Below are 27472 nucleotides of genomic sequence, written 5' to 3'. Positions count from 1 at the left end.
CTGATTTAATTTTTGAGGTAAACCTGAAAATCAGTTTTTACCTAAAAAAGGAGGGGCATTTGAAGAGATAAAACAAGTAACTGTAGCCTAGTGTACACACTACACTACGCTTGTGTGTACAAAAATTAAATACATGCTTTTATTTTGTGTCGTTGCGTCATTACAACGCTTTTTAGGTCATCAGAAAAAATGAAAGGTCAGTCGCACGAGCTCCCTGAAAAGCATTCTGGGATGGAGTATGTAAACATCAGCTTCAAACCTGTCAGACGAGAGACCAATGCATTTTATACACAATGCAGACTTAAACCGGCTTATTTTTTATGAATTTTATCTTTTAATACAAACGGGGGGCACTCGACTCGAGTGAATTATCGGGATGTGATCATGTTTTCAAAACACGACAGTAACGTTACTTCTATGCAAGTGTCAGAATGCTAGCAGCTAGTTAGCTTGCTGCTGGATCGCATTCATGAGCTCATAGTCGTACAACATTTCAACGGATTCGTCCATTCTTCTTTGTTACCGGTGAGCTGCACAGACATTCATGCAACACGAGTATTGTTTTGTACACTGTGTTGACACTGACGACACTTGTTTAGTCATCGTTAGAGATTAGCGAACTAGCCAATGAATGCTGATGTTAGCTGGCTGTTGTTTCGGACGGCAATGCAGGTTAATGTAACGTTATTTATGATTCTGTTTTCTCCACGAGTTTATGGCTATATCACATAATTGACTGTTGCGGTTTTTATGTATATATATATAGTGAGCCGTCTCCTTAATTTACATTGCACGTCGCACAATTTTAGGCCACGTCCATGCTGTTTAAATGTGTAGCTTTTGGGATGAGAAATTCAGTGTGCGTGAATCTAAACTTTTGAAATGGGTTTTGAGATTTCTGTCATCCCGGTCACTATTTAGAATAGATGCTTATATAAACAACAACAACAACAACTCGTGTGTAAAGCCACGCCCCTTTAACTTTTCTGAGCACGAGTGTGAAAGCCGTAAACAAGATGTCATATTGTATTCTCCATTCATTCCTTGTGGAGGAATTATATCTGTAAATATGCACGCTTTCAACTTCCGTGCCTCTCACATCTTGTATATATGTTTAATCAGATTGCTTCTTTCAAAAGATCATTTAGGCTTAGTATTTATGTATGTCTTTACTTATAGCAGAATTACAACAAAGCGGATTGGTTCTTTATGAATAAAATTTCATTTCATGGAAAAGATGAACAGTCAATAGTGACAGTCAGCAGTCATTACTTTTATTCTTTCTCTGAGATCTAGTGAAGAATGAATTTTAGTTCAATCCATTCCTAAAATATATTAATAGCTATTATTTTTAAAACGCATTTATACTGCAAGGCACTGTAATTTAAGGATTATTTATTTTCTATGTAAACACATTATCATCTCAAAACAAAAACATACATTTTAGTAAAAACATACTTTAAAATATGAAGATAACATTATTTTCTACACCATATTAATTACTTTAATAGGTTACACAGTGGCTCAGTGGTTAGCACTGTTGCCTCAAAGCAAGAAGGTCGCTGATTCGAGTCCTGGCTGGGTCAGTTGGCATTTCTGTGTGGAGTTTGCATGTGTTCCCCGTGTTGGCGTGGGTTTCCTCCTGGTGCTCTGGTTTCCCCCTGGTGCTCTGGTTTCCCCTCAGTCTAAGGGACTAAGCCGAAGGAAAATGAATGAATGAATGAATAAATTAATTACTTTATAACAATGAAATTTTTTTTTCCATATTAGGGTTTTGTAACTCATAGTTAGGAACTGCTGAAGCAGGATTTTTTCCCCTTTATATGGCGCAAATTGCTTTCCATAACTTTTTTCATTTTTAGAAAAAAATGTAGACTTGCCAATTTCATTTTTGGGATTTTTTTACTAAGGATTATTAAACGGATAGCGTAAGCACTCACATCACAGAAGTTAAAATGTAATACAGATGTGGTGCGACCTCTTTTTAAGTTTATTTGTTTTTAAATTTTATTTATTTATTTTTAAGTTTATTGGACTCGTGCGAGTCATGGTCTCTATGTTGCAGCCAGTGTTTTGAGCTGCTGTGATGCGAGAGGAGCGATTGCCCCTATCTTGTGTCTCATCCAACATTATGACCTCTCCAGAAAGCTCTGCGAGTCTTCTGCATATTTATAGCTGCTCCGTGAATCCCGCTAATTAGATAAAATACTTGGAAATCATGGTGACGAGAGTGACTGAGCAAGAAAACAGCGCGAGAGGCTCTGAAGCGATGTTCTGTGTTTTTGACTATTGCAAGTTCATTAAAACCTGGCTGGAAAATTAATGAAACTTCTAAATGAAATGAAAACACCTAAAATTATTTTTAACATGAATATTATGCATTAAACAGTAGTTTATGGGCCTATTTCCTTTTTAATAATGGATTTATAGGTGTGCATTTTATCTTCTTATGCATCAAATATTCGCTCTAAACTTTTTTATTTACTGAGACATGTTGAATTCCTCCATTATTTGCAATGTTTCTAAATTGCATTGTTAGTCATTTTTCTTACCAATTGTTTTTTAAATTCAGTTTTAGCTATTCTTTTATATAAAGCTGCTTCTGACCATGACATGTCTACATTAAATTGTTATAAGAGACATGTTTAAAGGGTCATGAAACCCCCCTCTTTCGGTTCAAGTCTACCTCAGAATATTTTCAAAAAATGCTCCATGATGGGCGTGGAGCACTACGAGCAGAGACAAGAGTGGGCGTGGCCAGCAAAGCAGGAGGGGAGCGAACAACTGTCAGTTGGCTCACAAAATGAGGCTCCAACCAGTAGCCCTGCCGAAGATTCAGAGACTTAAAAAAATAGTCGAACACAGCAGCACGGTTATAGGCGATGTGTCGGAATGGTAATGAACTTAACTGATAAAAGTCAAAGTCCGCCATTCCCCAACTCTCATACTGCTTGTATTTGCTGTATCGGCCCTAACAGTTTTGCAGAGAATAACATGCAACAAAACCTGTGAATCATGCAAACAAATACATACGACCATTCATGAACGGCTAAATACTGCATGGCATGCGTGGATGCTGTCTCACCCAGTCATTGGGTCTTGCCTTCGGAAAGCATGTGAAAGCATGTAATTATTCTCATGAATAATTAAGAAGCAGGGTCTTCTCATAGGATAAGAAAACTCAGCTATGAATAATAATGAGAAACCTATGCGTTATCACTCCACTCGCAGATTCGCGCTACGTCACTTATTTAAATCCCGCCCCTAAAATGATTTTAAACCCTGAAGATAAAATTAGCTGACAAAAGCTTAAAATGATCCAGTTTTCAACACATTTAAAGCTGACAGATGCTAACGTTGTCTTAATTGGTGCATATTATTGCTATAGGACAGTGGAGATTTTACAGACAGGAAAGTGTGGGGAGCAGCGATAGGGGAAAGATCGGCAAAGGAACTCAGGTCTTCGCGAGCACCTCGGTGCTTTGTGTTGATGCACCAACCACTAGGCCAGGGGTCAGGAACATTTTTTCAGCAAAGAGCCATTTCGGATTTTTGTGGCAAATGCATTTTTTTAAAGAGACATTAGGGATATATATGAAACCTCACAAGTTGAGCAAGTCCATGTATTAAATGTGTAGAATTTCTTTCTTTTCACCACTTTGACAATGAACATTGTTTGAATTTTATGGCGCAAGGTTACCATCGAAATGTAAATGGAATGCCTTTTTTGGTGTCGTGATTCAAGTTAGTCCACAGGGCCGCACACAAGTATTGGTTGAAACGTCCTTTCATTCCTATTCATTTTGCTGTAAAAATATACAATAAAAAAGGTAATTTTAATTGTATTTTCAAAAGAAAACTGATTTTAGTGACAGTTTAAATTTTTTATTGAAGGGAGACAGCTGGAGAGCCACATATTTTTGGTCAAAGAGCCACATGTGGCTCCATAGGTTCCCTACCCTTGCACTAGGCCATTGGTGCCGACATATGCAGCATCCTTAAATTATTCTCTTAGCTAAGGTGAGATCTCCACTGAAGTATCACACTTATAGAGGAAAATGTGCTTTATGCATTATAAAGCTAGAAGAATTAGAATCTGTACTCTGTATCGGCCAATCACATCACTAGGAATCGGTACTCAGTATCGTCTGCAAAAATCCTGATTGGAGCATCCCTAGTTTCCAGCTTTCTCCAAAATATCTTTAAAAAAGAGAAAGTTTTAATGCCACAAAGTTAATTAAAAATTTTCAATGAACTATCCCTTTATGTTAGCATTTCAACTTTAACGTCCTCAAAAATGTGATTTGTAAAATCTTTTCTTTGCTCTTAAAACATTTTACAGCCCTCAAAGCACCTCTTGGACTCCTTGCGGGTTTCTGTAGGAGCACACTCTGAAAACCCCTGGCTTCAAGCACTGACACTTTAAAAATTGGTGGTCGTGTTTTTATCAATATTTCAACCATGTCGTCCAGTTACTGCTGGAGCTATAAATCAGAAACGTGCACGACCAAAAAGAGTTTTATGGAAATTTTATGGCTCTTTGCTCTCATTTGTCCCAAAAATCTTGTTAAGTCTCTGTCACTGTGGAATACAGCCTACTGTTCTGAGAACCCCAAGTGTTATCTTTCCAAGAATTAACTACTTTTTTTTAGCTGTTTCTTGGCTTGCTTCATCTCCTTGTTTGATTAGACACTGCAGTTGTAAATGTTTAACAGCGGGAGTCAAGAACCAAAGATGATCCTGGTTTCTTTAAGCCGAGACAGACTCGTTTAGTCATCTGCATAGTTTAGACGTATCTGCCATCACTGTATTAGCTGTCAGCTGGATCCATGCAATGCTATAGCAATTTTCAGCAGATGTTGTTTGAGGGAGTTTGTTTGGGCTTGGAAGAGTTACAAAATCAGGATTCTTCAGCTCTGAATCATTCTAACTATGTGATTGTGCTTTGTGTCATGAGGTCCACTGAAGTGTTGAAAGTGTATAGCCTTGCGTCTTCTGTCTGAATATGTAGATTTGCTAAATCAGCAGTCAGGAAAAAGCATTCCCTGCCAGTCACTTAAGTAAGATGGATGAACTGTTACTTTGGAGGACTTTCGGGAAAGAATTTAGGTTTATGCAGAATAAGACCAGGAAAATAATTGAATTAATTAAACGTTTCTGTTGTCAGTTCATTCATTTTAGCATAAATTCAGTTTGTAAGCATGCAATATTTATATTTATTTTAGTCACCAGGAAGCATCACGCCTCCACAAGCACACACTTTTGCGCTGTGTAAATACTAGGGTTATGACGATAGTATTGTGTATCGACGATAGGCAAAGATATTGGCAAGAGCTGAGATCTATGACGATTTTAAAGACAATATCTTTCACATTAATATAGACCTATTACATGTTTTTATTGCATTATTGAATAAAAAGAATAGTATTACTTTTTTTAATCATCATCATTAATAATACATTAACTACAAATAATATGACAGCTTCAGCTGTTTACATCAACATCATCTGACCGATACTTTCGGACAAAAATCAATTATTTTGATTGCTCTCTTGCGCTCTCTCTCTCTCTCTCTCTCTCTCTCTCTCTCTCTCTCTCTCAGCAGTTGAAGCGCGAGCTGCACGTGGGGGCACAGCCACATCTCATAGCAAATTAGTTTGCAACTTTGTTGCTTAAAAATAATTGTATTTTAAAACTATATTTAATTAACAAACAAAGTAAATAAAATGATTTGTAAAAGCGAAACTACTGAAGAAGAAAATGAAAGAACTCTGAAACCAGCTCAAATGTTCTGGAATAAAACGTGTTGCAGTTGTTGATCTTTTGAGACTCCTTTATAACAGCATTCCTGTAAGATTCTCTTTTGCTTTCACTAAAAAAGCAATTTTTTTATATCCGTTTATAATAGCCTATTTAAGTTTTAAGGGGGCCTATGGCCTATTTTGTCAGTGCATGCTTTGACTGCTCCTTCAAGTTCACGGAATACCGGTCTTATTTGTGTTAAATTCGATTGAATGATAAACACGGACATGCGCATTTTTCAGAAAATAACCTTTTTTTTAATTAAAAAATATGTTAGACCTATATTTATTTATAGGCTATAAAAATATTTTATTGATTTATTTAAACTAGCCTATATTAAATTAAATTACAATCTGTATTTTACCATTCTTTTTGGCATTAAAGAATTATTGAACAAAGTTAATAATTCTTTAATTAATAACTTATCAATAAATAATAATAAGTTAGAGCTCAGTGAAAAGCTTTAGGCCAAATAGGCTATTCAATATTAGAGCAGGCTATTGCTGACTCACAGCAGCCATGTGAAAAGTGAAACTTTTATCAGAAAACAATAAACACATATGCCAAGCGCAACATTATGTTAGATCTTAGCAAATACAAATGTGACACTGTTGATGATTACTTTTGTGATGATTAGACCTAAAGCCGCGCCACGCTTAACTGAACAAAAACATGGAAAACTTCACCGCATAGAAACAGTCATGTGCGGGCGCAAGTCGTTCATCCGCCTCCCGTCTGAAAGGACCTTAATGCATTCTTGTTACTTCTGTGCTTGGATAAATATTTCATTTGCTTACATCCATGTATATTATATGCATTTTGAAGCAGTCCCGCGGGCAGAGGATAACTTGAACTTGAACTTGAAGTCACCATCAACTCCTGTCCCGCACCACACTGTTGCATCAAGTCTTGTTTGAAATCATTTCAGTGTCAGCGCCTTTTTAGCTGTAAGAGTGTGGTGATTTGACTTGGTTTGAATTATTATCCAAGATTAAACGTAATGCAAATGCAGTAGGTTATTAAATAAGTAAAAAAAAAATCAACCAAAAGGTTCTTAAATATGTTTAGATATGGTTAAATATAATAATCAAATATTATATATATATATATATATATATATATATATATATATATATATATATATATATATATATATATATATATATATATATATATATATATAAACGTAACACTACTGTGTCCCCATGTGATAGTATCGTGTATCGGCGATCTTACAGGGGGTCAATATGGCAATCAGAAAATTTCGTATATCGCCCAACACTAGTAAATACTGTTAGTCAGAGTAGCTGTTAGTCATATCAGTTAGCCTGAATCGGATTAAAAGCATATGTAAGTAATCTAAAACATTCACATATCTTTTGCGAGATCATTATTTGAGATGTAAAACACACGGAAAGTGGTGAAGATTGTGGGTGTTTTCAGGGGTTTGACAGATAAATATGAATTTGTAGCTAAATTGTTAGCGGTGCCAAACAGCATTTCCTATTGTTTACATCCTTGTTTACGTCCTTGCTACAACATACTATTAACGCTGGAAACTGTGCATGTAGTTGATCAATTAACAAATAAAAATACTTGCAGGTTGTGGCTCACAATCCACAGCTTCGTCTATTACAGTTGAAACTGCTCCTTCTTTGAGGAGTTTTTAGCCGAATCCAGCACTGAACTAGGAGAGATTATGGAAGTTGTCCTTTGTCAAATGCTAATTCTGTGGAAATAGCAGCGTTTGGATGGCATTTAGCTTTCTCTGCTACATTACAGCATTACAGCGCCTCTGGCCATGCCCCTTTGCTGCACAGAAGCGTTTGTGATCTCACTAGCCCGGATGTATTTTTTTGTAGTCCCCAAACTTTGTTCACTGTAGGCTTTGCTAAGCTAACTCTGTAAAAGCCAATGTCTCCCTTTGCATTGAACTTTGAGCGTATTACATTCAAAGATGTTGTTTATGTTCACACAGCTACATTACACATTTAAAATATGATATCGTAGTGGAAGACCCCTTAAAATTAAGAACTGATTTTAAAAGTGTTAGTTCAGCCAACAGATGAAATTCTGTTACCATTTATTTATCCTAATGTCAAGTAATAATTTATATCACATAATAATTCTAATATTTAATTGAAATGGCAGTCTATTAGAAGGAATATTCCAGCACATTTCTACGCCAACCCTACTTATAATATGTTGTCTATATGGTGTTTGCCATGTTTAACTTGTACAGTCTTGTTATTGTGCTCTAATGTCAATGTGTTACTGCAAGTCTTCACAAGCATTTCAATGCCCAGTTCTCAGTGTAATAAATGACTCTTGACTGTTGAATATTTAATTACAGTATATGTCATGATGTTTACTTGAAATTTTTAAATCTGATGTCCCTCAATTATAAAACCAGTGCAGTTGTTCTCATCTTAAAATATAATTGTACTGTATTCATGTTTTTGTTTTCATGTACAAATTTGTACTTTTATAATTATTTAAATATCTAGATAAGGCATATGTTCTGTCCCCCTTTTCACCATGTAAGACAAAGTCATACTTTGGTATAATTATGGCATAAATCAAAATGATATGATCTAAAGATTTATATTCATGTTAATTTCATAGATATGATTTGTAATGACTTTATTTTGGAATTGTATCAAATTATTTTGGAATTTTATCAAATAATTCAAATATTTAATGCCTTTATTTTGGAATTTTATCAAATAAATCAGATTTTTAATGCCTTTATTTTGGAATTTTATCAAATAAATCAGATTTTTAATGCCTTTATTTCGATATTTTATTAAATAATTCTGACTTGGAACAGTATATTAGGATGTTGCCTTTTTTATATCACAATTATAATTCATCAAATGTTATTTTTCTTATAAGCATGAATGTAAACATAATGATTATTGGTTATTATTAATATTGTTAAACTGATGTATTTTATTTGTTTTGTGTTTTTCAGACAGTCCTACTACTGTAAAGGATGGGTGTGAAAACGTTCACTCACAACTCCCCCAGCCACAGCCAGGAGCTTCTGGATAAGCTTAACACCCTGCGCAGTGAGGGCCACTTCTGTGATGTCACCATTCGGGTACAGGGCCAGCTGTTCTCAGCCCATAAGGTAGTCCTAGCCTGCTGTAGTGACTTCCTTCGGGCAAAGTTGTCTGGGAAGCCGGCTGAAGAAGACCCAATAATTGTCGGTGAAGATAACAAACACGTGCTTGATCTCCAACATGTAACGGTTGCTGGTTTCGCTCCTCTTCTTGAATATGCATACACATCTACTTTGTCCATTAGTACAGAGAATATCATCGACGTATTGGCTGCAGCGAGCTACATGCAGATGTTCGCAGTGGCCAACACTTGCTCTGAGTTCATGAAGTCCAGTATCCTGTGGAACGCGGCATCTTCGGGAGCAGGAGCTCCTGGTAGCATCCAACCTCCAGGTTTGCACAGGCCCCAAGAACCCCCTGAAGGCCACGCCAGCTGCACCCTCGCCCCTGTAGATGCCCTCTCACCATCTCCGGTTTCATCCGAGTGCAGCGTGCCAGAGCGGCCCATCCCTGTGTGTCGTGAGTCCAGACGCAAACGCAAAGGCTTCGCAAGCCCACAACCAGCATCCTCTACCTCTCCGCAAGTCCCCAACCCTTCGCCCTCCTCTTCCTCCTTCCCAGAGAGCTCAGCGCAGGCTTTGGAACCATCCCTGGCCTTCTCCTGGACGTACCCCTTCGGTGTAGACCGTCGGTTTACACCAGAGAAGTCAAAACTGCCTGAAGGTCTCCTGGAAACATCTGGAGCGTCGGGTCAGGACTCTAGTGGAAGGGCTCTGGTGGAGTATCTGTCCTGTGAGGGTCCCCGTGGCCTGGGCGTAGTGGGAGCAGCAGGGGTAGAGGAGGAGGAAGAAGAGGATGTGCAGGTGAAGGTAGAGAGGCTGAGTGATGAAGAAGTGCATGAAGAGGCTTCTCAACCGGTCAGCGCTCCACACAGTTCGCTGAGTGATCAGCAGACGGTTCCTGGCAACGAACACAACCAAGAAGATCTACTCATCAGCCCTCAGTCCTCATCAATCGGTATGTGACACTAGCACTTGCTATATATTTTCTGCAATTCTAAAAATAAAAGCTGCAGTAACGTTTTTCATTTATAATAATACATCCATCTTCAGTCTTGTAGCAAACTGCTACAAGTATGCAGTGAAAATTTTTTATATGGTTTCATATGGGGACTATATTAAATCTTTTAGGTCGATTTCCATCATCAAAGAGGAAATGAAGCACTCAGTCAAGTTTACCTTATTTTCTACACTGGATTCCACTTTAATGAAAATATATTAAACAAGCTCGATTAATGTAAGCATTAATCAGATTTTATAGATTTTATAGATTTTAGACCTAGGGCGTGGCCATCTTGGAATGTCGCTGTGTCTGACGTCACGGGGTTGGTTACGTTCCCTCAGCTGAACAGATACAACGAAAGTAAAGGAGATTGTAAAGCCTAATTTAACCCAATGCGTAAAGTTGTGGACGTGGAGCTGGTGCAAATACAAGCATCAAATGTGTGTCTAATATAAAAATATATATATATTTTTATTTTATTTTATTTTTTCCCTTTTAATTACTGATCATTTGATGCACTTTGACTGGGTTTCAACCATGTTTGGTAACGGACTGAACACAGAGACTGGACAGCCTAATTTAACCCAATGCATTAAGTTGTGGACGTGCATCGCAGAGCTGTGGCAAATACAACAAATACAAACATTTAAGTGTCTTGAGTTGTGTATTTTTCTTATGTTAATACCTTTCATTTGATGCGCTTTGGTCCACTCTCACACTGCTGCTCCAGCGCTGCCGGACAAGGGGATTTACATATGCAACAGTTAAAATTATACCTGACTTCACGCTTTACTAAGCCATGTCTTTGTAAATTATGTCAAGACATATTCCCCTGACAAGTCGATCAACTCGATCTCTCAACATGCATGTAGGCTAAAAACCAAGAAAAGAGGTGAGGGGCTGTAGCAGTGAAAAGTGAAAGAACCCGCCCCATTACGTCAGTAATGATTCCTTCTTTTTATTACGCTGCCTGACTGCCTATATGGATTTCAACCAGGTCTGCTACTGACGTAATGGGGGTGGGTACTTTTCACTTTTCACTACTACAGCCTCCCACCTCTTTTCGTGTTCAAACCAAACTAAGATCGGCACCTTTTTTCTTATGGCAAGTTTTATCCTTCATACATGTTGAGAGATCGAGATCGAGATTTTAGCTCCAACTTGCTTCAACACAACTACAAGGATGTTTCTAGAAAGCCTAGATAGAGCTTGATTAGCTAGCCCAGGTGCGTCTGATTGGGGTTGGAACTAAACTTTGCAGGACTCCCGGCCCTGCAGGACCGAGTTTGGACACCCCTGTCTTAGGCTATCAAATATGAAGACTGGCAGAAAAGTACTGGTAGACTCTCTTGTGTTTACATCACATTTATTTGAAAGAATAAGGATTGCTTTGTAACCTGTAATTAGCGCTGGGCCGATAAATGACTATATCTAATCGCGATAAAAATTTATGTCAATAACAATGATAAGCTCTCGACTTTTTTTTAACTCTATGTTGATCTAAGAGCCAATTACACAGTAGAAATGTGCAGCAATGGGAATCTAAAAGTACGTTGATATCAAATTTTCATCCACTGAGATGTAGAGATTTGAGATGTATCGAACCTTTAAAGATGTATCGAATTCCATACATTCGAGATGTATCAAATTTTCGGCCACCGAAAATTTATCGGACGAAAATATGTTATGCCATTTAATGGACCCTTAAAATTTTGTGGCTTCAGTCATTGTTGGGGTACTCTTTTAAATCTGCTTTGAAGCATTAACAACTTGTATCTAAATATATATTGTTATCATTCAAAATGGAAAATAATTCTAGAGATAGAATATTACCATATCGCCCAATCCTACATGTATTATTTTTCACACTATTGTGAAATCTATGGATATATGAGTGCTGTCTCCTATTGTACAATATATATTCAGTTCAGTTCAAGCTTATTTGTACAGCACTTTTTACACTAACTATTGTTCTAAAGCAGCTTTACAGAAGGTGCATGTTATTACATTACAATCAAAATCTTAAAGTTAGGGTGTTGTGTATAGAGTGGACATTATACATACTTAACTAAAAAGTTAATACATGGTTAATATGTACCTTTTTCCTTTTATATGAGTTATAGAAGTTGTCCTGAGAATATGTGGTTTATCAGTGTGCAGATGTAGAGGTCAGGTATCAGCAAAGGCACAAAGATAAACAGAAGCAGATGAAATTGGAAACCAAATAAATAAAACTTTACAGCGATGTAATTTGTCTTTACTATGTTTCTGTTATTTTCATAAGCATAATGTTTTACACCAGTTTTTAGTATAACAGTTTTTAGTATCACATATAAATCTCCAAATGTTTCTTCTTTGCACGGTGGTCAGTGTCCCCAATGGATCATACTTGGGAGTTATTTAATATTTTGATGTTAGCTGGTATTCTGATAGGAAAATATGAGACGTAATACAGAGGTTATCACACCTCCAGCCAAAACTTGAACGAGTAAATACTTTTTGTTCATCAAAATGTCCTGGAAATTTCGATTATAATATAATATAATAATAAAAAATAATAAGAAGGTGACAGGCAACAAGAGTATTTTTATTGTCAGACAGGATTAGATTATAAATGGACATACTTTTTATTCCAATTGAGCTTTTATTTATCAGATTGCTTTGATTTCAATTATTTCATGCACTTTTTAGAACTTTTGTCTGAGTCAGGCCTCTAATCTGTTAATAATAAAGTAGATGACAAAATATTAAGACAGTTTTACAGTCGAAATGGTTTAAAAACAACATTCTGCTCTCTCCCTAGGCTCCATGGATGAGGGGGTGACGGAGGGTCTTCAGTCCATGCAGGGAACTCCAAACACTACTGGTCACATGGAGGAGGATGAGAGGTACAACTCCTTTGGGTGTCTATGTTGTTTTTACAGAGTGTCTTTTACAACATCTCACTTTTATGATTAAAATAAAGGGCCCCTCTGAGTAGGGACATTATTTTTCACTCTTCTCATCATCGTCTTTCCTCTTGTATGCTTATAAGCAGCAGAAGGCTTCAGTGATATTGTAGTGGCTATTAGGATATGGAGTTACTGCCAAGAGGCCAGAGAAGCTGGTTGGCAAGCTTTCTGGAAACTTCTTGGACCTGAATTTGCCTGTTGGAATACTGGAAGAGTAGGGAAATGGTATGATGCAAAACAAATGGGATAAAAAAGACACTGCTGTCCATCTCAGGAGTGGAGTCTGCTTTATATGACAACTCGATATGCCTGACTAAACGTGTGTTATATGTTAGCCTAGGACTTTTGTGTGGTAATCTCTGTGAATCTGTAGACAGGAGCATGAACGCAACTCAAAGAAAATACTCAATTCACAGCGTGACCCTTTTCTTTGGATTCTCACCCAAGTGTACATGTAAAGGGAGCATAAAATGAAATTAAATGATGATTTTTTTTTCATTCCTCTAAGCTGACATCCCTTTTTAAAATGACATTTTCTTTTGTTTGACATTTTTTTGGCAGTATGCCCCTTAAAATTGAATTAAGGGGTGAGCTAACAGACAATGTTTATCCATCAGTCACAATAGATTAGTTTCTTAATTATTCACAGCATTATCCTCAATATTCTTCATCTTAATCCCTTATTCATCAGGGGTTGCCAGAGCAGAATGAACCGCCAATTACTGTGGCATATGTTTATTGAAACACCCACACACTCTCTCATCACACACACACACACACACACACACTCTTACACTATGGCCAATATTTGTTTTTGTCGATTCATCTATAGCGCATGTCTTTGGACTGTGCAGGAAACAGGAGCCACCCAGAGGAAACCCACGTGAACACGGGGAGAACATGCAAACTCCATATACAGTATAAATGCCTGCTGGCCCAGCCAAGACTCGAACTTGAGACATTCTTGCTGTGAGGCGACAGTGCTTTCCACTGAGCCCCCATCTGAGCATTATGTTGTTCATTCATTCATTTTCATCCACTTTTCCGGGGTCACGGGGCCAACACTTTTAGGAGAGAACCCTAGACTTCCCAATCCTCCCCAGACACTTCCTCCAGTTTCTCTGGGGGGATCCCAAGGCGTTCCTAGGCCAGCCGAGAGACATAGTCCCTCCAGCGTGTCCTGGGTCTTCTCTGAGGCCTCCTCTCAATAGGACATGACTGGAACACCTCACTAGGTAGCCGTCCAGGCAGCATGAACCTCCTCCATGAACCGCCACTCCTCCATGCATTGCTACCTTATCGTTGTGGAGGGGTTTGAGTGCCTGAGTGATCCTGAGGGCTATGTTGTCAGTAGGGTAGACTCTCCCAAGGCAAAAAGGTCTTTGGTTACAAGTTAGACTACGTGTGATTCAAAAACCCCTTATGAGCACAATAATAGCAAGGACCGTGACATCACCTGGTGTGGCGAAGCCAGGGCCCCACCCTGGAGCCAGGCCTGGGGTTGGGGCTTGAATGCGAGTACCTGGTGGCCGGATTTTATCCAACGGAATCCGGCCGGGCTCAGCCCGATGGAGCGACGTGGGACCATCCTCCTGCAGGTGCCATAAGGGGCTGGTGCATTGTAGGACAGGTGGTGGTCGAAGGTTAGGACTATGACAACCCAATTATCGGGCGCAGAAACTAGCATTATGTTAATTTATGCATAATAATTTGTATTAAAAAGCCCTTTATTCCTTTTCGTTAATGACTAAGAGTATGCAATTGGCTCATCAATCTAATTAGTGTGTCTTGTTGTTGCTCTGTCTCCAGGCTAGAGAATGTCCAGTACCCATACCACCTGTACATCAGCCCTTCAACTCGCCCAGGACTCAATGGTCCTGAACGACCCTTCCAGTGCCCTACATGTGGTGTCCGATTCACTCGAATACAGAATCTCAAACAGCACATGCTTATCCACTCTGGTAAGAAACCCTCTGCTATTACTTACAACACACTGATGTTAATGTGTAGAGAACTTCTTCAGTTCACTTTTTTAACGGCATCTCAAGTATAAAAACACTATAATATAGTCTCTTATAATCTAATTGTAACTGTCATGGCAATCAGTTTACATTTACAATCAATTAGCAACCTCTGAGCTCACAACAGGTCTATCTTCAAAGGTTTATCAGTTTTTGCTCAAAATTAATAAAGGTTTTACTTTATCTCAACTCCTATGTACATGCATTATTTTGCCTAAAAGGTCTCCACGCTGAACCGGGCAGTTGTTTGACTGTCGGAAAAGAAACTGAGAAGCCAGAAAAATGTTTAACTACTAAACTTAAGAAATTACCGAAAATGGCAAAAACAATAGGCATGTGCACTATATTGCCAAAAGTTTTGGGACGTCTGCCTTTACGTGCACATCAACTTTAATGACATCCCAATCTCAGTCCGTAGGGTTTAATATGAAGTTGGCCACCCTTTATAGCTGTAACTGCTTCAACTGTTCTGGGAAGGAGGGTTTAGCAGTGTTTATGGGAATTCTTGACCATTCTTCTAGAAGCACATTTGTGAGGTCAGGCACTGATGGTGGACGAGAATGTCTGGCTCTCGGTTTCTGCTCTAATTCATCCCAAAGGTGTTCAGTTGGGTTGAGGTCTTGAGGGAGCTGACATTGTGAAGACCAGTCATGCCTGGCCAAGTGCAAACTCTTTAATAGAAAGTAGGGCTGGGGGATAAAATCGGCATCGGTATTTATTGAGCGAAGATCGTGGTCCATATTGATTAAAAAAAGTTTGGTATGAAGCGCTATAGTTTTATTGAAATGTGGCTGCTGAGTACGTGCCTTGGAAGCAATGCCAGTAAGCTTATGGTGTAAGTTTGTCATTTCCAATAAAGAAGCGCGACTTACATGTTGTGCAAAAAATATTTTAAAATATTGTTAAAAAATATTCAATAGTTATCGATACCGAATGATATGAAACATGATATCGTGATAATTTTTTTGCAATATTTGCAATAATGCCAAGCCCTTATAGAAAGCCCACATCATAATGCCCTATACCAAACTTTACATTTAGCACAATGCAGTCAGACAAGTACATTTATCTGGCAACTGTCAAACCCAAATTCATCCATCTGATTGGCAGATAGAGATGTGTGATTTGTCACTAGGCATGGGCCGGTATAAGATTCCGACAGGATGACAACCTTGGATAAAAATATCACGGTTTCACGGTATTGTGATTACTGCTCTAGGATTCATAGTTTTTAAATGTCTGGGTAAAAAACAAAATAATTTTTCCCCTTTGAACACAATATATTTTATTTTGAGAACCTTTTAAAATATTTTGGAGCAGTAAACATGTCAGGCTAAATAATTCAAATGAATCAAACTTCTGCTGTCTTCATTATTTTCAAAAACAGATTTCTTTACAATTTAAAACACTATCTTTTGATATCTTTTCTGCTCGAGATACTGTTGTCGTAAAAAAAAGTCTTACATATGCCGCAGGAACGTTATAACAGAAGATTTTGGTGGTTTTATTTTTATCTTTGGTGGTTTATATTTGACTTTTCCAAACCGCGGTATTCCTTGAAAACGGTTATTGTCCCATGCCTTTTTGTCACTAAACAGAACACATCTCCTGCTCCAGAGTCCAGTAGTGGTGGGGTTTACACCACTGGATTTGACACTTTGCATTGCACTTGGTGACGTAAGGCTTGGATGCAGCTGCTCATCAATGGAAACCCGTTCCATGAAGCTCTCCCAGCACTCATCTTGCGCTAATCTGAAGGCCACATGAAGTTTTGACTCTACAGAGAGTTGGCGACTTCTGTAGACTCTGCACTCCAGGACAAACTGATGCAACTCTGTGATTTAACATGACCTTCTGTGATTCGACACGTGCTGCTGTTATTGCTTCCACTATTATATTTAGTAGTGAGAAGATTTCACAAATGGACTTGGAATTGCACAGGTGGCGACCTAGCATGGTACCACACTTGAATTCACTGAGCACCTAAGTGTGACCCATTCTTTCACAAATGCTTGTAGAAGCAGCCTATGATGGAAGTGATTGGAAATCCTGAATTCAGTGATTTGAAGGGGTGTCCCGAAACGTTTGGCAAGATACTGTATGTGTGACTTGGCACATGTGAGGGAATTTAATAATATGCGCAACTTTATTTTAAATGAGACATTTTTATTGCTTGACTTTTTGCAGACATGGAGCACCGATGAATCTTTCTAGTGGGGATTTGTAAAGCTCCTGCATTCATGCATGCTATACTTTGAAAGGGTGTTTGACAGTGTGTGCCATGTACATAAAAGAATTAGGTAGCTGTATACTTTAATATCTGGAGCCTTTATTGTTTAAATGTTTTAGGACAGCTTAGGGTTGTTCAGGAATTAAGCTTTCAAACATCCTAACATCGGGTCTTGTATTACAAAAACATCTTGTTTGCAGAAGAGTAAACCATGTTTCTCCCTAATCTACATGTTAGTTTAAACAGAGTTGATGTTTGTTTTGCTGTTGATTGTCCAAACAGAACGTCTCATCGCTAGACCGGTGAAAACCATTGTAGGCAGTCGGTTTAGTTGTGGGTTATGTGAATAACAAATAATGCTGGACATTCAAAATGAACATACTCCCTTATGTAGATGAGTAGTGTTATTTCAGGAGTTCACACTTAGCTGATGATTGATCATAAAGCCTGGTTCGCATGCTGTCCATGGAGACAGCCCTGAGCTCATAAGATCCTTGAGCCTGGGGCTCCCTCCCATTTGCAAGGCAAGAGGGGAGTTTGAGCTCAGGTAGATCTTGGGAATTCCCCTACTGTAGTAGCTAATGAACAGATAGTGATTGCCCTTAAGAGATAACTACTTACTAGGAGCAAGTCTATGGTGCCGATTTGGATTAGTCAATTAGTTGCATGTTTTTTTATGGTGGGAGGAAACCGGGAAACCCGGGGGAAACCCACGTGAGCACAGGGAGAGACTTACAGAAACGTCGACTGGCTTGGTAAGGACTAGAACCAGTGACGTTCTTGCTGTGAGGCAACAGTGCTAACCACTGGGCCATCGTGCCACCCAGCTAGGAAAGGAGGAAAAGTAGGGGTGGAAGGGGGGATTCTTCAAAGCGAAGAGGGCTGTGATATGGAACTTAGGGTATTTATAGTGACTTAGGAGTCGTCTGATTGGTGAATCATAAATTAAATAATGCAGGACCAGCCACAAGCAATCATAAGCATGTGATCCTCTCAAAATTAGTTTATAAATAAACTAGACTTACTTGACCGGTGTAGTTCAATTAGCTGAAGCTCAATTTAATTTAAGTTCATCATCTTCTTTATTTACTAAGTATCCTTTTTTACTGGCTCTATATGATTCACTACTGTTTTGTGTCTTCCCAATATACAGGCATTAAGCCATTCCAGTGTGACCGATGTGGGAAAAAGTTTACGCGGGCTTACTCTCTGAAGATGCACCGGCTGAAGCACGAAGGTAAACGATGTTTCCGGTGCCAGATCTGTAGCGCCACTTTCACTTCCTTCGGTGAATATAAGCACCACATGAGGGTGTCTCGCCACATCATCCGCAAGCCTCGGATTTACGAGTGCAAAACGTGCGGCGCCATGTTTACCAACTCCGGCAATTTAATCGTACACCTGAGGAGTCTCAACCATGAGGCGTCAGAACTAGCAAACTACTTCCAGACCAGGTGAGGAGGAGCTGAACATTTTAAGAAAATATGTAGAAGTTCAAATTTAGTCTTGTACGGTCGGCCGCTCATCTCATGTTGAGGTAGCAGATTCGTTTTTTTTATTATTATTATTTTGGGGAGAAATTATTAAACTGTATAACTGTAGCAATATGTGTATTAATAAAACACGGGACGATAAGTTTATTAGTTTTTGCAATAGGTGTCATAAACAAGATTTTTCACAGTATTTATTAATATCGATGTTATTTTCATATTTAAAAGTAAGTTAAGAAGTACAGAAAACATGCCAGATTAGTTTTGAATGAATTTTTTTTGAAAGAAGTCTCTTCTGCTCACTAACTTTCATGAAAAAAAAACAGTAAGTTCTGTAATATTGTGAAATATACAAACATTAATGGTTTTTATTTTATTTTTTTAAATGTAAATTTATTTATTATCAATATTAATGATATAATATATTATTATTATTTTAAATAATTTATTTATTGTTCTTGTTATTTAATATTTTTGTGATTTAAAGATGTTTTTCTTCATCATACAACAGTTTTCAGTGTTGTGGTCATTCAGAAATCACTATTATAACATGATGAATGAAATTAACAATAAATCATTGCTCCCTGTTAGTTTCTAATACTGAATGCATTAGCTCAGTGGTTCTCAAACTGTGGTACGCGGGCTTCCTTCTAGTCGTGCACAGAAGAATCGCTGAATAATAAAAGAATAAAATGAACATGATTTTAACACTGATGTGTACGATAACACTGAGACTCATGTGATCAGACAGCATTGGCTGTTCCCTGACGCGTATGATTACACCGGTGTGCTTAGAATGTTTACTTCAGTGCATCGCGTCTTCAGATGTTAAAAAAAATTAATCTGCTTGGCGCAGAGCCAGAGGAGCAGATTCGCTCTACAGAAGCCCTTCTGCAGACCCGTCCTCTTGTGTTGGCAGTTCAGTTACTGCAAACTCAGGAATATCCTCAAGCTGCATCACTGGTAAATTAATGATTACAAATGTGTTAAAATGTGTGCGCGTAGTTATGCAAAATAATGCGTGTTTTCGATATAAAAAGTTATTTGTTTTGTAAAGCAGTGTACGCTGCTTTTTGTTATCTCAGATTTAATTTGGATGTGATTCAGATGGCATGAGACACAGAACATAGACTCAAGCAACTTTGCCATGCTTGAAGCTTAGAGGTAGAATATAGTTAAAGTTAGTCTCCGTGTACACAGACCAAGGAACTGCAAACCGTACCTGAGTCTGTTTGAAAACAGCAGTCAGTGTGCTGTTAACACGAAGTTCACTTAAAATGTGGTCTCATTCGCACCAAATCACGGAAATACCACACGTATGAATTGGTCAAGCAGTGTATTTATGCTTTTATTCTGACGCACATAGGCCTACTGTAAAAGATGAGCAGCAGATCTAATTTCTAATTTAAATATGTAATTCCAAATCCTATATTTAAAATGCAAGTTAATGTTTAGATTTCAAAGATATTCAAATATGTCATCTGGACATGCAGCTTATATTTCAAAATGTATAAAACAATGTACACTGAAAAAAGTGTTGCATGCAAAACTGTTGCAAACAATTTATTTGTGTTGAATTTAAACAAACTAATTAAATTGAGCTTACTTAAATTGTTCAACTTAATTTGTTTGTTTAAATTCAGCTCAAATAAATTGTTTACAACCACTTAACGTAAAAAAAATTGAGTAAATCCAAGGAATCATCTTTAAATAATTTTTTTCAGTGTATGACATACAGCCTATATTCATCAGGTCTAAACAACATTTCCAGGTTTTGATGAATAGGCTTCTATACATTAATAATTTACAAGTACAGCAGTTTTCTTTTTACCTTTCAAGAACAGTGCCATTTTAATGAACGTTTAAAAGCACATTTTAATTTTAACGGTGAAGTTTTTTTGTCTGCAAGCACAGTTAATGTTCAAACTATTTATAATGTTTAAAGTGGCTGACAATAATACATATTCTTATTAATAGAATTTAATCTACCTCGTTTTTGAACTGTGCAGTGCTGTAGCTGCGTAATTAGGCCTATTACGCTACTGTATTTCAACACTGGTCATTGTGGTGGTACTTGGAGAGACAAATTTTTTCTGAGGTGATACTTTGTAAAAAAAGTTTGAGAACCACTGCATTAGCTAATGTAATGCAACTTTATTGTAACATATTACTAATGAAACCTAGTATATGTTCAAAGACAGCTGATGATGAAGCTTTTTCTGCTTCTGCTGTGATTGACAAAGGGTTCATACGGTCATGGAAAACCTGGAAAACTCTTGAAATTTTGACATGGCATTTTCTAAGCCTGGAAAAGTTTTGGAAAAATAGATAAACCCAAAAAGTTTTTCATGGAAATTAGTTTAATAAATATCTGTATACTTGAATTAGGGCTGCACGATATTGGAAACATCTGACCTCACGATATTTTGTATTTCTGTGATGTATATTACGATGTGAATACAATTTCACCAGATGATTTAACATTATTTATAACATAACATTTAATAAACAGGTTTATTTGGATTGATTGGAAGGATTTTGTTGAGGAGTGAATCTCGAATTATGTATAACAAATAAATTACAAGCATAGTTAAAAAAATATAGTAAAGATAAAAGTGAATTCTAGTTTTCAGGTATTCACTGTTCAGGTATATTGAATAATCAACACTGCATAGTCTTCATTTTATATTATTTAATCTTTATTAAAGTTACAAAAGTTCTTGTGGCCGGATGTTTTGAACTCTGAAATATTAAAATGTTCACACAGTCACAAGCCTTAAAGGGACAGTTTACTCAAAGATTAAAATGTACTTACTATTTACTCACTCTTCGCTTGTTTCAATACTATAGGAGCTATTAAATTATTGCTTTTTTTGTGTTCATTTAAAAAAAAAGAAAACTCATAAATGTTTGAAACAAGTGAAGGGTGTAATAAAAATAGTAAGTAATTTTTGACTGAACTATCTCTTTAAAAATGCATGCAGATGATAAACTTTTACTCCATTATGATTAAACTATAATCCCAAACATTGCATATCCTGCTATGTGACTATTGGCGATGCACACATTGCGATATCGATGCTGAAACGATATATTGTGCAGCCCTAACTTGAATATAGGTTAGTTATCTTTACTTCTTTTCTGTCCTTGGCAAAAACTTGCTCTCACATTGTTAGTGCAGCGTAAGCATTATCAAAATTAATTTTACATAGATATAAAAACAAATTTAAACAAAATAAATTGTTGCGTGTTCTATGATATGCTGTAATAAATTTGAACGTCATTGTTTTTCTTATTATTTCCTATGTAGACATTACATGAAACATTACGTCATGAAAATGTACTTGAAAGTTCTGCAGAAGTCTTGGAAAAGTCATGGAGTTTTAGTAGTCAAAATGTGTATGAACCCTGTTGACTAAATGCATCCATCAGATGAAATGTCTTTCTTGCTTTGTCACAGTCAAGGGCAATGCCTTGTTCTTTTGTGCAGTATTAGGAACAAATTTACAAACTGAGTCGCGCTCTCAGGAACTCACTGAAATCTCCACTATTGACTGTCCTGATTGGTATCATGATGGATGAAGTGTTTATGTGTTTCTCAATACCTTTAACACATGGGCACGCACACTATGTTCTTTCCTGTTTGAAAACAAGTTGTTGTTTTTTTTCTAAACGGAATAATAATGACTTTGATTCCATTTTGGAAGTAGCGAGCCTTGGACTGTGCATTTGGAAAAGAAGCAGTGAGATGTAAATAGTTGGACAGGCAAGGAAATCATTCCAGTGTCAGCTAATTACAGCTGAATAGTGAAGCTCTCAGTTAAATTACTGTCTATAATTTAGAGGAGACGTTCTGTTGAGGTAATCTTCCTGACTTTAGAGACTCATTAAAGCAGAGGAAAGGGTGTCAGGTGCCTTTATGCTTTGAGCTCTTGCTACACATAGACTCACTTATTTCATCCAACAGTTTTTTTTATTTAAACCCTCGCTCTCTCTTATGATCTCTGTGTGTCTACTCATTTTTGTCAGGCACAAATATATGGTGTCTATGCAAGCTAGATAATGACTAGAAATACGAGTGCTCAACCAGAGCAAACTCGAGCCGAGCACAACATACAGTACTAGACAAGACAGGACTAGTGTCCGGACTCTGCCACCAAAACAAGGATGAACAAGACCAAAGTGGCAGAATCCTGACAGTGGAAGTCAGTAGTTACCATCAACGTTTAGGTTACCAGCATTCTTTAAAATATCTTCTGCGTGAACTAGTGAAGTAAATGTGTTATAGTCTATCCCTGTTGAGTTGTATTGCGTTTAATTGCATGTAAGAGTCTGCATTTATCCATAGTTTGAGATTTTGTGATAAAGTAAGTTTATTTTATGAGCAATCGAGAACAAATTGGATTAAATTGAACCAATTAGTTGTCTAAAATGACATTTTAGATCATTTCAGTCAGTAAATACAATTTTAAAAAATTAAACCTGTCAGTATTTTACTTTTCATGTTTGTGCAACAATCTTTGAAGTCGTAGTGTCAAGAGTGAAAGGACTTGCATTAAAGAAATAGGAAATTATGTCATTACTATCTAAATCCTATTGACGGATTGAGCTATCGGTGTTTGAATTGTGAATGCTTGTTAAATCACTTTTTCTGCCAAGCCACAATCCTCAATCTAGCTTCAGATGTTGACTTTTGTTTTGTTTAGGACATTTTGCCAAAGCTTATTGTTTTTTTATATGTATTTTTTCCCTTAATGATCAGTTCAAAGTTATAATTAGAGTTTTTTAAATTGTTTTATTAGTAACCCGTTAATATCTGTGACTATAATTGGTTCCATGAAAGCACATTTTCTTAATTTAGTTTTATTTGTTATTATTGTATTTAAATTGGTCGATTTGTATTATTTTTACTTTTTCGTTGTGTTGTGTTAAACTATTACTAATGATCTTTTCTCACGTGATTTTTATTTCCCTTTTATTTGATTTCTGCGCCATAACTATAGCAAACTGCCCCTTCTGACTGTAAACAAACCTATTATAAACAGAGATTCTTCAACCATCAGCAATAGTTCGGCCCTGTCATGTGCTAATTAATGGGACCAATCACCCAAAAATCTCAAATTCGGTCATCATTTACTCACTCTCCACTTTTATTCCAAGCCTGTACAACTTTCGTTTATCAGCTGAACACAAAAGAAGAAATCTTGAAAAATGTTTGTATAATGGTAACCATTGACCTCCATAGTGTTTTTGTTTCTCTGTTGTGAAGGTCAGTGGTTACAATCAATGTTTAGTTTACCAGCATTCTTTAAAATATCTTTTGGGTGAACTACAGATGTAAAGGTTTTATAGTCTATCCCAGTTAAGTTGTATTGCTTTTTAATTACAATCAAAAGTCTGCGTTTATACGTAGTTTGAGATTTTGATGATAAAGTAAGTTTATTTTATGAGCAATCAAGAACAAATTGGATTAAATTGGACCAATTAGGTGTCTAAAATGACATTTTAGATCATTTCAGTCAGTAAATACATTAAAGAAATTAAACCTGCCAGTATTTTACTTTTCATGTTTGTGCAACAATCTTGTGAAGTCGTAGTGTCAAGAGTGAAAGGACTTGCATTAAAGAAATAGGAAATTATGTCATTACTATCTAAATCCTATTGACGGATTGAGCTATCGGTGTTTGAATTGTGAATGCTTGTTAAATCACTTTTTCTGCCAAGCCACAATCCTCAATCTAGCTTCAGATGTTGACTTTTGTTTAGATAGCTGAAATGTTTTGCCAGAGGACATTTTGCCAAAGCTTATTGTTAGACTTAAACATGCTAGGACTGGCTGTTCATGAAAAGGAAAAAAAATCCAAAAGAATCTTACACTCATATACCAAACTTGGGACACTATCTTGGATAAATCAGATGAACTTTTTTTTTTTTTTTTTGACAAATTGCTTTGTTTTGAACTTGCGTCTGAATGGTTTGACATCCTCAGATTGTGGCTTCACAGAAGGAGACTGAAAGCTGAAATCTTTCTTTTGTATATTTTTAACTTTGTCGTGCTAAAAAGGTATTGTGTTATAGTTTGTGGAAGATAAATGTACAGTTCTTTAACCTTGTCTGCTTTGCCTTATGTTAGATTTTCTGAACACAGGCCCTCCTCTCTCTCTTATTTTTCATTTCCTAGTGAGTTCCTCCTCCCAGACTACCTGAGTCACATGCAAGAGGAAGAGGGGCTCGGACACTTTGAGATAAGTGAGCAGACCTTTGAAGCTTCTTCCTCCTCTTCCTCAGTCCAAACGCCAGTTATCTCTCAAGTTTCCTCTACCATGAACTATGAAACCAACACTTCGGCACCTCCTTCCCAAACCCCAAACCCCAGATCAGGGAATGGAGGCGAGGGCACGGCAGGGGACCTCCAGAAGCCCACCACTGCTGTCACCTCTCTGCAAGACCCAGAGGAAGACGAGGGAGAGAAGGAGAGAGGGGCAAGAAAGAAGAAGAAGAGACTTGTGCCAATTACTATTGAGTGAAAACGTTCCATGTGTGTGAACATGTATAATGACAGTCAGTGTACTGTAGCACACTCAGTACTTCTGTTACGATTTCACAGCTTATCAATCATGGAAAATGGAACATTACTGTTATGAAAATCTTTTTTTTTTTATTTGTTGGGGTTGCTTTTAAGATTATCCGATTTGGATCTATGTCAAATCTATGTAAAAGACCATCATAACCTTGCAGAGAAAACCACATGAGCATCACATATTCAGGCCCGTAGCCAGCCTGGTGAAAGGGGTGATTCTTTTTTCTTAAAATATGGACTTGTTTGCTGTTATTAGCCTCATTTTCATATTAATTATGAGGTTTAAATACTTTTTAAGCACTTTTTTTTGCTTCATTAGCTTGTCTGATAATCAACCACATTTTTTGATATACCAAAAACATTTCCTGAAGATTTAGAAGAAAAAAAATATGAGAATAGTACTTATTTTTCAAATACAAATTTATTACATCTTATATTATTAGAAAAAAGGATGCTGTTCAAGTTTTAAATTAAAAACTAGCCTATTGTTATTTATTAGGCAAACACAAACTGGCCAGCACATTCAACTTTCCACAATCATGCTGAGGCAACAGCCAAAAGAGGATTCTGCTTGGTCTTAAAGCCTTCTTCAATGGTTATTTTCACAATTTATTATGGCATAGCAGTCAAAATAGGACAAATTCTGGACCTGTGTCAGTGAGGAGTGGGTCTTTCGAACCACCCGAACCCCCATTGGCTGCGGGCCTGATGTTAAAGTTAAAAGTAAAGCACACACAGAACGTGTTTCAGAACATTTTCACATAAAAAAAACATGATCACGTTTTTAATTAGCATGAAAATGTTTTAAAAGCATGTTTTGTGTGTGTAATTTTTTTTTAAACATGTAAATCTCATGTATTTTTCTCTTAAGGAGCAGTTCAAAGTTTAGTCATTTTATTGTCTTTGGGGTCGATCACACCGGATACGCTTCTTGTGTTGAGAGGTGCCTTTTTAAAATGATTTACTAACGGTCGTGAGCGTTTTGGCGCTGCTTATTATTTTACGTTATTATCGCGTTTTACCGCATGTTGTGCGCTCACCATAGGTATATACACTAGATATCGCATACTAGCATGCGTCAATAGCGCCACCACATTTGTACAGTGCTCCCAGGACAAATGTCATTCAACCACACTAGTCAAGACTAAAGCCAATCTGAAGATGCTTTACTTTAGCGCTGTATACGGGTGTAGTAACGAGTAAAAGCATAAAGGCAGAACATTTCATAGATGAGATTTTGTTTTGTATGTTTTTGTATGTTACAAATGTGCTAAACAAGTAACATTATTGATGATATTAGTCACTTACTGCACTGATCAAAAGGTAAAGTAGCACCAACTCACACATTATTCTAGGCTTATGCTAGTTTTGTTGAATAAAATGAAAGTAACTGATAACATAGTGCCTGCGCCTCAATGTGCATACTGACCATCCTAAATTATTGAATGTTACTAATGTTATATACCATTTAGATCAGAAAGGTGGATAGCCATACTGAGATGCAGGCATATCGATGGTTCACACAAGTTATTTATAACAGAGATTCATTCACAAACGAATCGCTCCCTCCATTAGAATGAGAAGTGAAAGCAGGAGCAGGGCTGTGTTTCAGGACATGGATTAGGAAAAAGGTAGGGAGGATAACACATTTTCATGCACATAAACACACACTCTTTGTCAGCAATGCCGGTGTGATCACTTATCCATCAATGTAGAAAAGTGATGTAAAATTATAATTTTCTTAATTTAAAAAAATGTTGCGTATTGACCACCAGGAAAACTCCCGATCATAGATATATGTATAAATGTTTACATATCTATGGCTCCAGATGGCCAGTATTCCACTGCACCTTGGTCCTACATTCATTTCAAAGGAGCGCTACCCTGTACTAAAATGGCAGCTCTATTGACGATTCCTTCCAATAGACACCAACAACGTAGGTGACATCTAATGTAAATATATATGTGCGATCACAGTTAAAATAGCATCAACTCCGAGTGAAAAAAACGTGTTACGTCAGTCTCGTCTTTTTCATTCTCCAATCAAATGAAAGCAGAGGTGGGGTTTCCGTTGAGGTGACAGCAGTGTTTGAAGATGGAGAAGAGACTAGTGGTCGCTGTTTTGAGTTATCCGGTGCTGTATGACTCACAAACCTTGAATTTCACTATATTATTAAATATTAAAATTATAAAAATATCGACAGTAACACTCTCGCACGATACCCAACTGATTCATTCGTTGTCTAGCTACTTAAAGGCGCTTCTTTTTTT

At 37.1% G+C, this 27472-nt stretch overlaps 1 protein-coding gene across 2 annotated transcripts; it reads left to right on the top strand.

Annotated features, from left to right (window-relative positions):
• Positions 1 to 216: 216 nt before the first annotated feature.
• On the top strand, positions 217 to 27472 carry zbtb44 (zinc finger and BTB domain containing 44). 2 transcript variants are annotated; one of them, XM_056457911.1, is made up of 6 exons: positions 217 to 525; positions 8777 to 9884; positions 12733 to 12817; positions 14690 to 14841; positions 18285 to 18585; positions 24803 to 27472. In XM_056457911.1, the coding sequence occupies exons 2-6, from the start codon at positions 8798 to 8800 to the stop codon at positions 25146 to 25148; spliced, it is 1971 nt and encodes a 656-aa protein (XP_056313886.1). In that variant the 5' UTR covers positions 217 to 525; positions 8777 to 8797; the 3' UTR covers positions 25149 to 27472. The 2 variants fall into 2 exon arrangements, with proteins under 2 accessions (XP_056313886.1, XP_056313887.1); XM_056457912.1 differs by having other exon boundaries at positions 18285 to 18368; positions 24803 to 24912.

This window comes from Danio aesculapii, chromosome 5 (assembly GCF_903798145.1).
Source record: "Danio aesculapii chromosome 5, fDanAes4.1, whole genome shotgun sequence".
Lineage (NCBI taxonomy): Eukaryota > Metazoa > Chordata > Actinopteri > Cypriniformes > Danionidae > Danio > Danio aesculapii.
Note: the sequence above shows the minus strand (reverse complement) of the source record. Positions and strands in the feature narration are given on the sequence as shown.

Excerpts from the sequence above, each read along its gene's own strand:
- zbtb44 (XM_056457911.1), top strand. The coding sequence starts at position 8,798 with ATGGGTGTGAAAACGTTCACTCACAACTCCCCCAGCCACAGCCAGGAG. Across the intron at positions 9,885-12,732 it reads CCCTCAGTCCTCATCAATCG|GCTCCATGGATGAGGGGGTG; the intron begins GTATGTGACACT and ends CTCTCTCCCTAG. Across the intron at positions 14,842-18,284 it reads GCACATGCTTATCCACTCTG|GCATTAAGCCATTCCAGTGT; the intron begins GTAAGAAACCCT and ends CCCAATATACAG.